We start from the raw sequence: 13,823 nt of genomic DNA, 5'->3' as shown, positions 1-13,823 counted from the left end.
TCTGCATAATAATAAAATAAAGTAAAAATATTTTTTAAAAATGGAGAAAAATGCAGAATTCATTTTCATCAACGCCCACGTCAGACACACATCTCTCATTCCACACCAAACCTTCATGCGATTCCCCTCCTCCCTCCACGTGAATTTCGACCTCCTCTCTTCATTTACATCATATAAATAATATTTATGTCATTAATTATCGTGTAGTAACTATCATACTTTAACATCAATATTTTTATTGATATTATTGTAACCGACGTATAGTCTTACTGCTTCAACACTCAAATATCATTCACACCTGCATATATATGCATTCGCATATACAAGTATGTATGTAAATATCAAAGGGTATATATATATGTATATAGTACCTCTATATTTTCCTTATCAACCGATCTCACACGTTCAATACACAAAGACACCAATTATATAGTCCTATAATATTTCTCTCTTTCAACTTGTTATCACTCCTTCGTTACTTCAAGGGGGAAAAATATTGAATATGGAAGTGAAGTTGGTGTCAAAAGAAACGAGCTGGTGGATGTTCGCACTACCTGCCGTTTTTGGAACCCAAAACCTACTCGATGTTCACGTCCTCATCTCCCTCTCCGTCGCTGCCGTCTCTCTCTATCTCCTCACATGGGTTCTCGCCGGAGGTGGCGGTGGCGCGTGGAAGAACGGCAGGAACCGGATGGGTCGGGTCAAGATCCCGGGCCCTCGGGGTTTACCCGTTTTCGGGAGCCTCTTCACACTAAGCCGCGGCTTAGCTCACCGGACTTTAGACGCCTTTGCTCGGAGCAGAGACGAAACCGATCTCATGGCTCTTAGCCTGGGCTCGACGCCGGTCGTCGTGGCCTCTGAGACCGGCACGGCGCGGGAGATCCTGACTTCGGTTCACTTCGCTGACCGGCCGGTTAAGCAGTCGGCTAAGAGTCTCATGTTCAGCCGAGCCATAGGGTTTGCGCCCAACGGGGCTTACTGGCGCACGTTGAGGAGGATCGCGTCGGCTCACCTCTTCGCTCCCAGGCGCATGTTAGCCCACGAAGCTGGACGTAAGCTAGACTGCGCTGAGATGGTGAGGGCTATATCGGTCGAGCAAAACGACAACGGGTCCGTCGTTTTGAGGAAGCACTTGCAGTTAGCCGCCTTGAACAATGTCATGGGAAGCGTTTTCGGGATAAGATATGACCCTCCGAGCGAGAAAGAGGATCTCGAAGAGCTTAAATCGATGGTTAGAGAAGGTTTTGAGCTCTTGGGTGCTTTTAACTGGTCAGATTATCTTCCGTGGCTCGTTTACTTTTACGACCCGTTCCGTATAAGCCAACGGTGCTCCGAACTCGTTCCACGAATCAGAAAACTCGTCAGGAGGATCATCGACGAGCACCGAGTCGGTGACTCAGGGAAGAAGGGTGACAGCGGAGATTTTGTCGACGTTTTGTTGTCTCTAGATGGTGATGAGAAGCTTGAAGAAAATGATATGATCGCTGTTTTATGGGTATGTATATTACATAGTTCACACTATATTCATCACATGCACGGTTTCTTTCTGTTTTGAGTGTCTAAATTTTCGTTACATACATATATATATATATATATATATATATATATATAACTGTAACAAAAAGGTTCCAATCGTAATTTTGTTTCTCGAATGCAGGAAATGATTTTTCGAGGAACGGATACAACAGCGTTGTTAACGGAGTGGGCGATGGCGGAGCTGGTGATAAACCCTAACGTGCAAGCCAAGTTACGTGACGAGATCAATAGCGCCGTGGGGAACGGCCCTATTGCCGACGCTGACGTGGCAAAGCTCCCGTACTTGCAGGCGGTGGTGAAGGAGACACTGAGGATGCACCCACCAGGGCCGCTGCTGTCGTGGGCTCGGCTGTCCACGTCGGACGTCCAGCTCAGTAACGGCATGGTGATTCCGGCGGGGACCACCGCGATGGTCAACATGTGGGCCATAACGCACGACCCGAGGGTGTGGAGCGACCCGCAAGTGTTCGAGCCGGAGAGGTTTCTAAACGGGGAAGGCGCTGACGTGGACGTGCGTGGAGGGGACATGAGGCTTGCGCCGTTCGGGGCGGGTCGGAGGGCGTGTCCGGGGAAGAACATGGGTCTGGCCACCGTGACCCGGTGGCTGGCAGAGCTGGTGAGGCGGTTCGAGTGGGCGGAGGAGACGAGCGAGCCGGTGGACCTGGCCGAGGTTTTGAAGCTGTCTTGTGAGATGAAACGCCCGTGGCGAGCCGTCGCCGTGGAGACGAAGTAGAAAATGGCTCGGGGGATATGTATTTTCAAGAATCGCTAGGGGTTTTGTGTGTGTGTGTGTGTGTTCTGTGTTTTTATTGCTAGGTTATGTTTTTTTCCTTATGTGATGGTGTGTGTGTGTGGAGCGGTCTAGGCTCCAGTTTTGGAACCGTTTCAAATGGAAATTTCTGTTGGGTGAAAATTTGATCTCCTCAATTAATATTGAAATTCTGAAGTTGCCACTTGTAGCTTAATTAATCCACAATACCATGTTTGATATAAAAGTAACCGAGTTTTTACGAAAATATGTAACAAAACAAGTGACGGAGCATGTGTCGGTGGGGGGAGTCCTCAGACAGAGAAGAGACCGGCAAATGCATGTGGCGCACAGTTTTCTTCAATATGGTCTATATTCCCAATTCCAACACATTTTTCTTCAATGTGGTCACATAAGGGAGATTTGTTACAGATTCGAGCCGAGTTTCATCACAATATTCCCCAACAAACAACAAAAAGAGGCAAAACTCGTTACAAAATAAACAAGAATGAATCTACCGTGATAGGGTATATACCTTCAAATTAAGAAGAGATTCAAGAGAGAGAGAGAGAGGCAAAAGCATTAAGTCATGGGTCATATGTATCGTCTATATATGACCATATATATATGTATAAAAAAAACCCCGTGTCCGTATCGTTATGAATGCTAAGTTGTCGTGGTCTGTAACATTGATTGATAGATATGAAAGCATGACAGTTGCATGGAGGGAGTTAGTGGCTGGGGGTGTTCATGTCATGTGACATTCACTCTTCCCCCCCTTTTTTGTTTTCTTCTCATCACACGTGTTCCTCAACCTCAAGTGGCTTCTCATTTTGTCCATTTGCATCCTCCCCTCTTCAATGCGTTTTTGCTTTTTTCTTTCGAATAAATATTGAATGTTCTGAGAGATTTAAAATAAAACTGACTAGTTTTACAAAGCCCGTCTAGCTCAGTTGGTAGAGCGCAAGGCTCTTAACCTTGTGGCCGTGGGTTCGAGCCCCACGGTGGGCGTTATTTTTTAATTTATTATTTATTTCTACAAATTTTAAAAAAAAATACATGACGAAGTTGGTCCAACTCCAGCTTCCCAACCTAGTTTCCAATTTACACAAAACCTTATAATATACTAAACATGAAAAATTCGACTATTTTGCTTCCCGACTCCACAGAGGTACGACTGCCGACTGCCGACTGCCGTCCTTGAGACTTTTTTTAATAGCTGAAAACAATGTATCACGTGAGAAGCACGTGATCAAAGAGATGCGAGGATACCACTTTCTGAGGCCCAATAAGGCCCTTTGTTTGGGCCGAGGTCACTTGTCATATTTTAATATTTTAGTCGAAAAAAAATTAAAGATGACGCCGAGCGCGTGAAGCCACGTGACACGTGGACTTCTCTGATTCACGAGCATTGCCAAAGGTCACAAGCTCTGTCGCTTTATGCTTCACCCACAAAGCCTTCCACGCCTTACCTGACGGTCTCCTTCCTCCTCCCACCGTCTCTCTGGAACGCAGTTTCTTCTCGCTTTGTCAAAACTTTTCTCTCTCTCTCTCTCTCTCCCCCTTGAAAGCCTCATCGTTCTCTGTAATGGTGGACTTCGGGGAGGAGCTAGTTATAGTCGATAGCTATAGGATCCCATGGCTCATTTGGATCCAAATGCTCGTTTTCTTCCTCCTCTTGCTCCTCCTTTGCGCCCTCGGCATCTTATCTCCGGATCTCTACGAAAATAACCCCTCCTCCTCCAGCTCCTCCGCCTCTTCTTCCTCCGGCGCCTCTGTTCCTCGGCGATTTCCTCTCGGCGATCCAGTCCCGGCGGACTGTGGCTCGAAGTTTTTTGGCAATTCAAGTCTCGTGCAGTCTAACCAAGTAAGCAGTTCCCCTCTCTCTCTCTCCCCCTCGCTCTCTTCGATTCGACGTTTTTTCCCCCCTCAAATTTGCCCAGTCTGAGAATAATTTCTCGCGATAATTTGGTATATGCATATTGGGATTGAATTTGTTTAGCTGTTAGATCAAAATTAGAAGTCGGACTATTCTATTTCCTCTTTTTCCCTTTAACTGTGCAGTAGGAAAAAGAAATAAGAGGCCATTTGTGTAATTTATGTTAAAATTAGGGGTTGAATTACAATTAAGAATAAAAGAGGATTGAGACGAGGAAATGACAGCGAAAATGGGCTGGCCACGTTTATCTGTAGATAAGGAGAAAAGTTTTGAAATTATATGTAATCAATTTTGATTTAGGAGTCATCTAAACATAGGAAATGAGTTCCTAATTATGGTGTTAATCATAAGCAATGATTAATCACATTCTTTTTGTTAGTAATAGTATGGCGCTAATCTGTAGAAAAATGATTAGTTATTGGCTTAATCAAATGGTCTTTGCGAGGTTTAGGGGAGGAAATCAGTAATCATATCTGTTATTAGGGCCCATGTGTTGTCGTGGCTTCCAAGCAACAAAACCTCTGGATGATTTTCCTTTGCTTAATTGTGTCGTTGCTTGAGTTTCACAACTGGTGTCTGGTTGTGCCTTTAAGAAACAAAGTTAGTCCTTTGTTTTCCTCTCAATGGTTTTTGATGATTTTAAGTTTTGGGGAATTACTTCTGTGCAAATTGCATATGGTCTAGACGGTTCAAGTTTGGATGGCTCAACTGGTGAGGGATGAGGTAAAACTCCTTCACAACCAGGTTTGAATCTCCACCATGGAGGAGTATTGTCCTGGGTTTTCCCAATCCTCTAGAAGATATAGTTGGGCCAAAAGTTCCGGTGAACTTCCGGATTATTAAAAAACATGAATGATGAACAACACTTTTATGTACAAAACCACTTGCCGGTTTCAGTACCTGGGAGGAGTATTCTCCTGGATTTTCCTAATCCTCTAGAAGATATAGTTGGGCCAAAAGTTCCGGTGAACTTCCGGTTATTACAAAACATGAATGATGAACAGAGCTTTTATGTACAAAACCGCTTGCCGGTTTCAGTAGGAAGCAGTGTGATTTGAGCTAATCCAGTTCTAATTCCCTGCTCAAATAATAGAAACCGTGATTGATATTATCTGCTATGGCGATTTTCGTGTACAGTTCCATGGTCAACGTGCATTAGGAAGAAGACGATTAGGTTTTAAAATACATGCAGGAGGTCACATCATGCGTTAAGAAGTGGATGATTAGGTCTGGAAGCTTTTTATAAGTTCAAGGGTCGTTTTAAAATACATGTAAAGGTCAGAAGATAACCCACTTGTGCGGATTATTTAATTCAATGTGTTTTGTTCTCTCTTCAATACTACACCAGTGATGCAGTATAGTTCCCGTAACAGAGTAACATCATCTTCATATGATACAACGGGGTTTCGCGTAGTTGCATCCGAGCAATTTTTGTCTTCTTTTATATGTTCGTGCCTCTGTGCGTGTGTTTTATTAGATGGTGAATGTTGACACGGGCAACTCTTTTGTCTGATTATTGTTTACCAACCTAGTTGTCGACCCATCCGTATCGGTAGCTATGATTTGTCTTTATTTTCTATAAATTGCTAAGCTAGTTGATCGTTTGAATTCATGGGAAATTTTCTGATTTCTAATTTCTAAACCCTCGAGGGTTGAGACCTTATATCACCCTCATGAATCGATGGTCACGGAATCTGACGTAAGAAATCCGAATGGACAACATTTCGTCGATGTTTGCCATATATATATATATATATAAAACACGATGATGATGGTGGTTATAATGCAGATGGGAGGAGGATCGGAGAGCATAAAAGGGGAGATAACGCCATGCACGTCGTCAAGCACGGGGGGAGAAGGGTCGACCCGGAATTCGTATCATCCATGTAGTTTGTTTCAGATAGCTCGATCGGCATTTCTCAAGTGTTTAGGTCTTGATCCGACATCCTCCGATGACTCTCGTAGACCTGAACCTAAGAAGCAGTTGTAATACGTGTAAATAACACCCTTGTTCTAATCCTAACTAAAAACTCTTCGCTTCTTTTGTCGGGGAAACGTCCTCTAACGGTGAAGAATTGTAAACTAATTCCCTCGTCCAATTGTATGTTGATGATCAGAGTATAATCACGTCTATTGTTGTATAAATCTATACGTTATTACTAAAGATTGGATGGCTTGACTCTTGAGAAATAGATCAAAATTCTTTCATCAGGTTTGGGGGGAGGAATTCAGCTGAATCTTTCGAATCCCCGGTCCTCTCGGAAATGTAATTGAACCGAAAATCCGATAAATTTTCATATTATAAATAAAAAAAAATCTATGCGTTAATATGTAACTACTGAGGTGCTAATATTTTCTGGTTTAGTAGTCAGCTCTCGTATAAAAAAAACATATATAATATTTTGCATTTTTTACCGTTGACTTTGAATTCCTAAATTCATTCTCGTCATGTCATACTGCATGTTAACGGGTTTGAACAGTATTTTGTGCAATAACGTTGAATTAATAAAATAGATTGAACCCAATAAAATTAAGTACTGTTAAACTGAATTCGAAACAAATTGAACCCAAATCAAATAAATTAAAGATTCAAGGTTCTGTGTAAGAGGAATATATCGGTGTTAACAATGAGAATTTAGCGTTTAAACCTCTGTTTAAGAGTTTTGGTAACCGATCTAATATACTCAACAAGCGGAAGCTTAATATTATTAGTTACATAATGAGGTGTTTATGCAAGTGAATTAACCTAATAATACACTTGGAAAAATACATATTTATCCCTCTATATCTGATTAGTGGGGCTGACCGATATTGAATAAAGAGAAATTTCAATTTGCGGCTTTATTTTCTTGACCGTCATACAAAATAATTAAAAACATTTTTCTTACTTTTTTTTTCATATATTCGTGTAGAATGTGGGTTATATTTTACACTTATAAATTCTGGGATTCAGCTATAAGATCAATTTTTTTTTTTCAATTTATTGACCTCGAGTTGAATGCATTTCCTGTGGTACGGAAATCAATTGCATTGCAGGGCTTTAATTTAAACCAGTTTAATAGAAATTTAATTTTCACATTACATTTTGATTTGGTGAAATTGCAATTATATATTCCAAAGTGCTGCACGTAACGTAACTGCGTTGAACCAAATGCATAACGGGCGAATGAAATGGACTCGGTCTAATTCTAATGTATATAAAAAAAACTCGTTATTATGGTTTGACCTTTTGAAGTTGACCGAAGACCCAAAGATCGCCTTTAAAACAAGTGGCCTCTGCTTACTCAAGCTCCATCCCAAAGAAGAAAGAAAATCTGTGATAATCAAAATGGAGAACGAGAGAATAGATGAAGGAAACCACAATCTCTGGCTCCCGTCCGAGTTTCTTCACCGGTCTGCTTCCGGTTTCTTGAGATGTTTCGGCCTTCAACGTTCATCGTCATCCTCATCATCATCGTCATGGTCATGGTCATCATCTTCGTCGGAGATTGAATTTCACTCGGTACTTAGAAGATATAATATTCACAAGTTTATCTTTTTTCCCAAATGGGTATTTTCACATTTGGACGTATGAGTCCAATATCTAAGTTGTTTCACATATAACTTTTGTTACGAAAAAAAAACATTTGTTCAAAGTTTGAAGAGAATGTCTGAATCGAAATGTCATTTTGATGGATTCAGGATGATGATGATGTCGAGGGGTTGGAGATATCGGAAAGGAAGCTAAAGCCGAAACCGAAATCACCGAAGAAGCCTGCTCCGACCAAAGGAAGACCCGGCGGTGTTAATTAGCATATATATTGCTCAGATTCTCATTGTTACAAAATACTATTGTATTCGTATAAAACAATCACATATGCACGCACAAGCGTGTGTATATATATATATATATATGTGCATTGTAGGATCGGTCCAATTCAAAGTTATTGATAGTTAAAATCTCTATCGAATTAATTACCGAAAGGTGCCGATTTTTTTGGGAATTTATGTTTGTTACACGCTAAACTCGAACATGGATCGAGAGACATCGTCCGAACGAAAAATGCCAAACCTAACCAACTTGGTAATATTTGAATTCGGTTAATTTAATTTTTAAGAAAATTATAATCATTCGTTTTTTATATTTTTTTCTTCTATTTGATTTTTTTTATTGATAAAAATATTTTTAAATTATAAATATTTGTTTTTTATATATCCTATCGAGTTCAATTATGTTTTATACTATTATTTCGATCATTTAATTATTAACCAAAATGGCTATTCATAATTTGGAATATATGCCACTTGGGCAGACAATATCAATAGGTTAGATATAATAATTCCTCCAATCAACACCAAGATAAGTGATGGGCATTGCAAGAAACGCAGGGTTTAGTCAAATTTTGGAAACTCTTAATGGCACCCCCAATCATTCTCTCTAAGCCAAATTTTGTAAATTTCACATGATAATAATAATAATTAAAAAAAGGTGGGAGTGGTCCTAATCATCTAATAAGGGTATTAATGTAATTAATAGAATTAGGTTAATATACCTTATTACTTTATGTTACATTATTACCCTTATTATCATCTATTAGTTGTCACACATGAATCGCAGAGGGTGACTCCATTCTCCTTTTTAAAAAGGAGTGTCGCCACCATGCAAAAGGTTAGTAGTTAGTGCAAGAGATGAAACAAGAACTCGAGAGCGTTTCAATGGAGGAACAGCTCATCTCAAGAAGAGGAGGAGAAGAAGAAGAAGAACAGAATCTATGGCTTCCATTTCTGTCCCTCGTTCAAGCTCTCAAGCCTTTGTTCAAGTGCCTCGGTCTTGATCTTCCTCCTCCTTCTTCTTCTTCTTGCAAGCCTGAAAGCTACCCGGTAAGTTTTTTTTGGGGATGGAACGATATAATTTTTGTTTTCCTTCATCAAAGAACGATATGATATATATAAAAAAAGCGTACTTGATGTTTCTATGTGAAACACAGACACGAAGCAAGATCATCACTTTCTCCGTATTTATACATATAATAAGGATATTTAGTATACGTATAAATAAAGAACACAGAGATATGATGGATGTATTGTAAGCGTGTGTTTCAGACAACAGAGGCGAAGGTTCTGAAAGTTGAAGTGTCCGCGAGGAGCATGCACGTGGATCCAAAAGAGCGTGAAAAACACCATGCTACCCCCAGCAGCCCAGGTAAAGTCAACCACTTCGACCTTTGACTTTGATAGCCATATTGTATGTACGTACGTACCTGCGTGTGTACGTGCGAGAGTGTATCTATGTGGTGTGCGTGTTTCAGATCTTTGTACAATGGCAATAATGTAAATACGATTATTTACATTACTGCCCTTTTCTTTTGCACGAGTGTGGTGGTTTGGTTCATGTAAACCTTCGAGAAATAAATGAGTGCGGACTTGCTTTGTAGTTTGTAATACAACTATACAATGTTGCCTCAGTGTTAACCTAACCGGATTCCGGTTTAATATTCGGTTTAGTATTTCGGATTGTAACGTTGATAAAACTATATATTTCGGCACCGTATGATATCTTTTGAAGAACATAATTTATAAAAAAACGGTTTAGAAGTGGTCGTAATCGGTATATTGCTTCCGGTAAGATTCTGCAAATCCAGAAATAAATTTTTTATAACCAAAATATTTATCCATTTTCAATCATCAAAATAAAAAGCTAAAGCAGCTTAGGTAGGTGTCACCCGTGCAATATCCCAATCTCCACTACCACATCATCACTCCCAATCTCACCTTTATATATATATATATATATGTGAATAATACATTATAGATATGAAACCAGAGTGCTTTTGTTGGGTCCTCTTCTCCCATTTATATTTAACGGTCTGTCTGTCCATTCGTATACTCATTATTGGTACCTTAAGACACTCACTCAGAGGATTGTAAGTGTATCTAAAGAGAAAATCTCCAGTGATATCATCAAAATCATCATCATGACGTCACATGAACATTGATCCACAGGAAGAACAAGACTTGGAAGCTAGAAAAACCCGTTCTGCCTAACCCTAATGAAGAATGTCTAAAATGACAGAATCGCTCACGTAGGATTTCAGGTTCTATGGCCTTAATCAGCGCGTTTTCGTGAGATAGCCGAAAGCAATCTTTGAAAACCGAGTGAGAGTGAACATCAGTTGCCAGAGGGAACGCCCTTTCACGAGCCTCTCCCTTAAGTTCCTCGCAGCTCTAGCTATTTCGGGTTCCATTTTCTGCGTCTTGTTTTGGTACATGCCTCCTCCTGCATGGAAGCTACTCAAGTAAAGATGGAGTGAACATTTTAACAGCAAAGTCTCATTTCTCAAACAAAGTTCAAGCATATAACTTTAGGCAAACCTGGACCCATATTTGTTAATCTCTGCAATCTCTCTTCGGCTAAGCGAACAGCTCGAGTTGAATTTCTGACACTTTGAGTGATGTCTTGACTGCAAATCGTACAAAGCAGACATTAACAATATCATTCTTCGAAGCAAAGATGTATATAACTTGTGGTCCTCAGGTGAAGGGGGGAAAAAGGGTAACAGATACTAGCCGAAAAGCTCTAACCCTAAATCACTGAGCTCCATTGTCAAGTCACTGATCTCCATTCCCGACAAACGGATGGCTGCCATTGTATCGGGTAGCTCTTCCCTGGTTACATCCATCAGCTTTGTTAGCGAGTCAGCCGCTTTCTTGAATGCCTTCTCCAGCATCAAAAGGAACAGATAGACAGAAAGTGATAAGCATCACAAAGCACATAGTCTTGTATATATCATCAAAGAGAGAAAATGGCCGAGACCTAACCAGAATAGCAGGAATTGCAGCAAAGAAGAGCCATGTTGCTGAAACTGCTGTCTGCAAGTTACATAATTTATCAGAAGAAATATCACAGCGAGTATAGAAAACGTCCTACATTCGCAATCTCGAAGAAATCTACACATGGAGAAACCCTCAAGACCAGATCATTGAACAAGAGAACCCGACCAAAGTAACTTCTCGATTCCTAAATTATACCCACAAATAAACAATTACAAGACAGAAATTAAGGGGAAACAATGGAGAGCATCTCGAAGCTAAACAGAGAATCATACAGCGCAAGCGACGACATTAAGCAAGACGATGTGCCTCTGCGTGATTGTCCACTGACAGAGTTGGAAAGGAGGAAGTCCAACAGATTCCGTCAGACGGGGCGAGACCGACGGCTCGGATGCTCCTGGCGATGCAGAATCCATCGTCGGATAATACGCAGCCGATTCGCCGACGGATCGCAAAGATTGTACCGGCGGCTAACAGAAGCATTTCCGCTGGAGAAGCCGTGGCGAAGAATTGGATCCCTTACTATTGCAGAGTCCGAGACCTGCGATTTCGAAGCGACGAACATGGCGATGTTTCGATCTAATCTTCGAGAGTCATCGTTAGAGCTTCGAGCTGCTAAGGGGAAACTTCAGGATTGCACGCGTCGCATCTCTATCACAAATACACCTCATAAACATAAAGAATTAACAAAAGACGAAGATGCCCTTATAAAAGTTGAAAAACCTTAATAAAACTGAGCGTATGATACGTGTCCGGTGGGTGAAAGTCCGCCAGATTTGCCAGAGTAAAAAGGGAAAAAAAGAGAGTTAGGGTTGTTTTACTGTCATTTCGAAAGCAAATAGAGAGGCACCGAGAGAGAGGGTGAAGAGCGAAAATTTTCGAAAATCTGGTGAAATGGAGCGAAATCCACCGAGATCGAGTGTAGAAGTGCAAAATAGAGAGGAAAAGGATGGATCTTATTCCTCTTCGTCGAGTGGCGAAGGTTCAGATGGAAGTGATTTATCAGGGACGCTCGGAAAAATAGAGAGGAAAAGGTTCACATCGGAGTGACGCATCTCAGTCGACCGGAAAAACTCAGAATCAAGAGGAATTTTCGTCTTCGTCGGGTGAAAAGGTCCAAATCGGAGTAACACATCTCGGTCGACCGAAAAAGCAGATCCGCGGAGAAAATTGACAGAAGATTCTTCTCTGGATGTTGATGTGAGTATTTTGGATGAGTTTTTTTTTTCGAATTCGTTCAGATTATTTGAAAAATTGCGAAATATTTTGTGTATATTAATTAGTCTTATTTGCAACTTAGAATTACAAAGATGCTGTCTCTAAAATAGTGGTAGATGCCACTAAATATTATAGAAGTATTAGTCGTAATTATATTTGAATATGTATACTAGTCGTTAATACAACTTAATACATTTGTTTTATTGCAGAGCGAGATGGAGAATCCACCGAAACCAAAATCTGGACCTAGTTTGTACATAAAAAACCAAACACAAGGAATTGTATATGTTACCAAAAATAAGTTGTAAATAAAGAATAATAATTGTAACAAAAAAATAGCATCAATTGTGACCAAATTAATTCAAAAAGCCACGTAGATAAATTAGAACTAATATATTTAAAAATCTGAAAACTGTGTCCATTCGAGAGAAAAAAAAAAGATGAAATCGAAAATAATTTAAAAAGCTAGGTGGACAAATTAAAACGAAATATTTAAAAAATCTTTTCAATATCTTTTTTTAATTCAAATGTAAAAAGGTATTTTAGATATTTTATATATAAGGTTATTTAAGTCATTTTACTTGAAATAAAATGTAGAATCCGATAAAAAATTATTTTAAATTTTGGAGTGTGTATCGACAAAAGTACTGCGACACATAAAGTGCATTCCTGAAGTTTACCCAGCTGCTAACGCAACAACGTGTACTACCTTCTGAGAATGAGAATTTGCTGAAGGCAATAATACGAAATTTACAAGGAAGGCCTCTAACTTTTCTTTAATTACTAAAAACGCCCCTTATTATGACCGAGACCCTGAAGCCCAATAGAATATGGGCCTATGGGCCGTGTAATGGTTAAGAATATGGCCCACTAATCATTTAAAATTTGATAAATTGTATTTAAGATTGTTCGAGTGCCACGTCACCTAACCTTTCTTTCTTTACATGGGCCTCTTAAGATAAAAATAGAATATCAATTGAAAGCCTGTTAGGCCCAAATATAATCCAAACCAAGATCTGGGCTTTAGTTTCAACAAAATTATTGGTGGCAAAATTTTTGTAAATTTTGGGTAAATCAGAGCGTTGGATGAATGACACGTGGGCAAGCGATGCTAGAGTCGGCAGCAGCCAGCACTGGAACCTTCTTATAAGTTTTGGGCCCATCGAAATTTCAAATAATTTCGATTTTGGCCCATCAGATTTGGTTGTAATTTATTTGTCGGAAACAAACAAACCCTATTTTCCTCTTGTGACCACAGTGCGTTAAAGCCACGCAATTGAAGAAAATAAAATACCCAGCAAAAAAAAAAAAACCCAAATTCTCGCCCTCTGAAAATTCGAAATTCCGGATCCACCGCCATTAATCCCTAGCGTGCTCGCTCTCTTTCTCCATCTCTCTATCTGAGAAGCAGGAGATTCTCATTTCATCCTTTCGTCCTTGCTCTTCTTCGTCGTCTTCGTCATTTCGTGTGTTGTTTCCGCTGTACTGCAATGAGGAAGGGAGCCAAGAGAAAGGGAGTCGCCAAAGGTCGCGGCAAAGATGCGGTTAAGAACGATGTCGTCGTTGCTGAAC

General features: G+C 40.2%; 5 protein-coding genes, 1 non-coding gene and 1 pseudogene across 6 annotated transcripts; 6 read left to right on the top strand and 1 right to left on the bottom strand.

Annotated features, from left to right (window-relative positions):
* Positions 1–344: 344 nt before the first annotated feature.
* Positions 345–2,479, top strand: LOC104799267 (cytochrome P450 78A7). The gene is made up of 2 exons (XM_010521688.2): positions 345–1,495; positions 1,658–2,479. The coding sequence occupies exons 1-2, from the start codon at positions 503–505 to the stop codon at positions 2,267–2,269; spliced, it is 1,605 nt and encodes a 534-aa protein (XP_010519990.1). The 5' UTR covers positions 345–502; the 3' UTR covers positions 2,270–2,479.
* A 743-nt stretch (positions 2,480–3,222) lies between these two features.
* TRNAK-CUU lies at positions 3,223–3,295 on the top strand. Its single transcript has one exon. It is a non-coding gene; the product is annotated as a tRNA-Lys (tRNA).
* A 139-nt stretch (positions 3,296–3,434) lies between these two features.
* On the top strand, positions 3,435–6,402 carry LOC104799256. The gene is made up of 2 exons (XM_010521676.2): positions 3,435–4,151; positions 6,013–6,402. The coding sequence occupies exons 1-2, from the start codon at positions 3,873–3,875 to the stop codon at positions 6,211–6,213; spliced, it is 480 nt and encodes a 159-aa protein (XP_010519978.1). The 5' UTR covers positions 3,435–3,872; the 3' UTR covers positions 6,214–6,402.
* Positions 6,403–7,531: 1,129 nt separating this feature from the next.
* Positions 7,532–8,200, top strand: LOC104799249 (elicitor peptide 3). The gene is made up of 2 exons (XM_010521663.1): positions 7,532–7,725; positions 7,905–8,200. Exons 1-2 carry the CDS (start codon positions 7,552–7,554, stop codon positions 8,013–8,015), a joined length of 285 nt encoding a protein of 94 aa, XP_010519965.1. The 5' UTR covers positions 7,532–7,551; the 3' UTR covers positions 8,016–8,200.
* Positions 8,201–8,814: 614 nt separating this feature from the next.
* Positions 8,815–9,695, top strand: LOC104799238 (elicitor peptide 1-like). The gene is made up of 2 exons (XM_010521653.2): positions 8,815–9,083; positions 9,306–9,695. The coding sequence occupies exons 1-2, from the start codon at positions 8,892–8,894 to the stop codon at positions 9,429–9,431; spliced, it is 318 nt and encodes a 105-aa protein (XP_010519955.1). The 5' UTR covers positions 8,815–8,891; the 3' UTR covers positions 9,432–9,695.
* A 436-nt stretch (positions 9,696–10,131) lies between these two features.
* Positions 10,132–11,485, bottom strand: LOC104799229. The gene is given in 6 exon segments (XM_010521644.1): positions 10,132–10,471; positions 10,474–10,490; positions 10,575–10,663; positions 10,785–10,918; positions 11,022–11,072; positions 11,309–11,485. Coding segments are annotated over 6 exon segments (591 nt in total). The 5' UTR covers positions 11,450–11,485; the 3' UTR covers positions 10,132–10,312.
* Positions 11,486–13,527: 2,042 nt separating this feature from the next.
* The window catches only part of LOC104799222, a 4,166-nt pseudogene continuing 3,870 nt past the window's right edge, over positions 13,528–13,823 (top strand).

The sequence above is a fragment of the Tarenaya hassleriana genome, unplaced genomic scaffold, assembly GCF_000463585.1.
Source record: "Tarenaya hassleriana unplaced genomic scaffold, ASM46358v1 Cleome10, whole genome shotgun sequence".
NCBI classification, from domain to species: domain Eukaryota; kingdom Viridiplantae; phylum Streptophyta; class Magnoliopsida; order Brassicales; family Cleomaceae; genus Tarenaya; species Tarenaya hassleriana.
The sequence above is the reverse complement of the archived record's forward strand: the minus strand, read 5'-3'. Positions and strand labels throughout refer to the sequence as shown.

Bases quoted from the DNA above. Each gene is read 5' to 3' on its own strand.
- LOC104799238 (XM_010521653.2), top strand. From the start codon at position 8,892: ATGAAACAAGAACTCGAGAGCGTTTCAATGGAGGAACAGCTCATCTCA. The intron at 9,084-9,305 runs GTAAGTTTTTTT...CGTGTGTTTCAG, and splicing joins GCAAGCCTGAAAGCTACCCG to ACAACAGAGGCGAAGGTTCT.
- LOC104799267 (XM_010521688.2), top strand. From the start codon at position 503: ATGGAAGTGAAGTTGGTGTCAAAAGAAACGAGCTGGTGGATGTTCGCA. The intron at 1,496-1,657 runs GTATGTATATTA...TCTCGAATGCAG, and splicing joins ATATGATCGCTGTTTTATGG to GAAATGATTTTTCGAGGAAC.
- LOC104799256 (XM_010521676.2), top strand. From the start codon at position 3,873: ATGGTGGACTTCGGGGAGGAGCTAGTTATAGTCGATAGCTATAGGATC. The intron at 4,152-6,012 runs GTAAGCAGTTCC...GTTATAATGCAG, and splicing joins GTCTCGTGCAGTCTAACCAA to ATGGGAGGAGGATCGGAGAG.
- LOC104799249 (XM_010521663.1), top strand. From the start codon at position 7,552: ATGGAGAACGAGAGAATAGATGAAGGAAACCACAATCTCTGGCTCCCG. The intron at 7,726-7,904 runs GTACTTAGAAGA...TGATGGATTCAG, and splicing joins CGGAGATTGAATTTCACTCG to GATGATGATGATGTCGAGGG.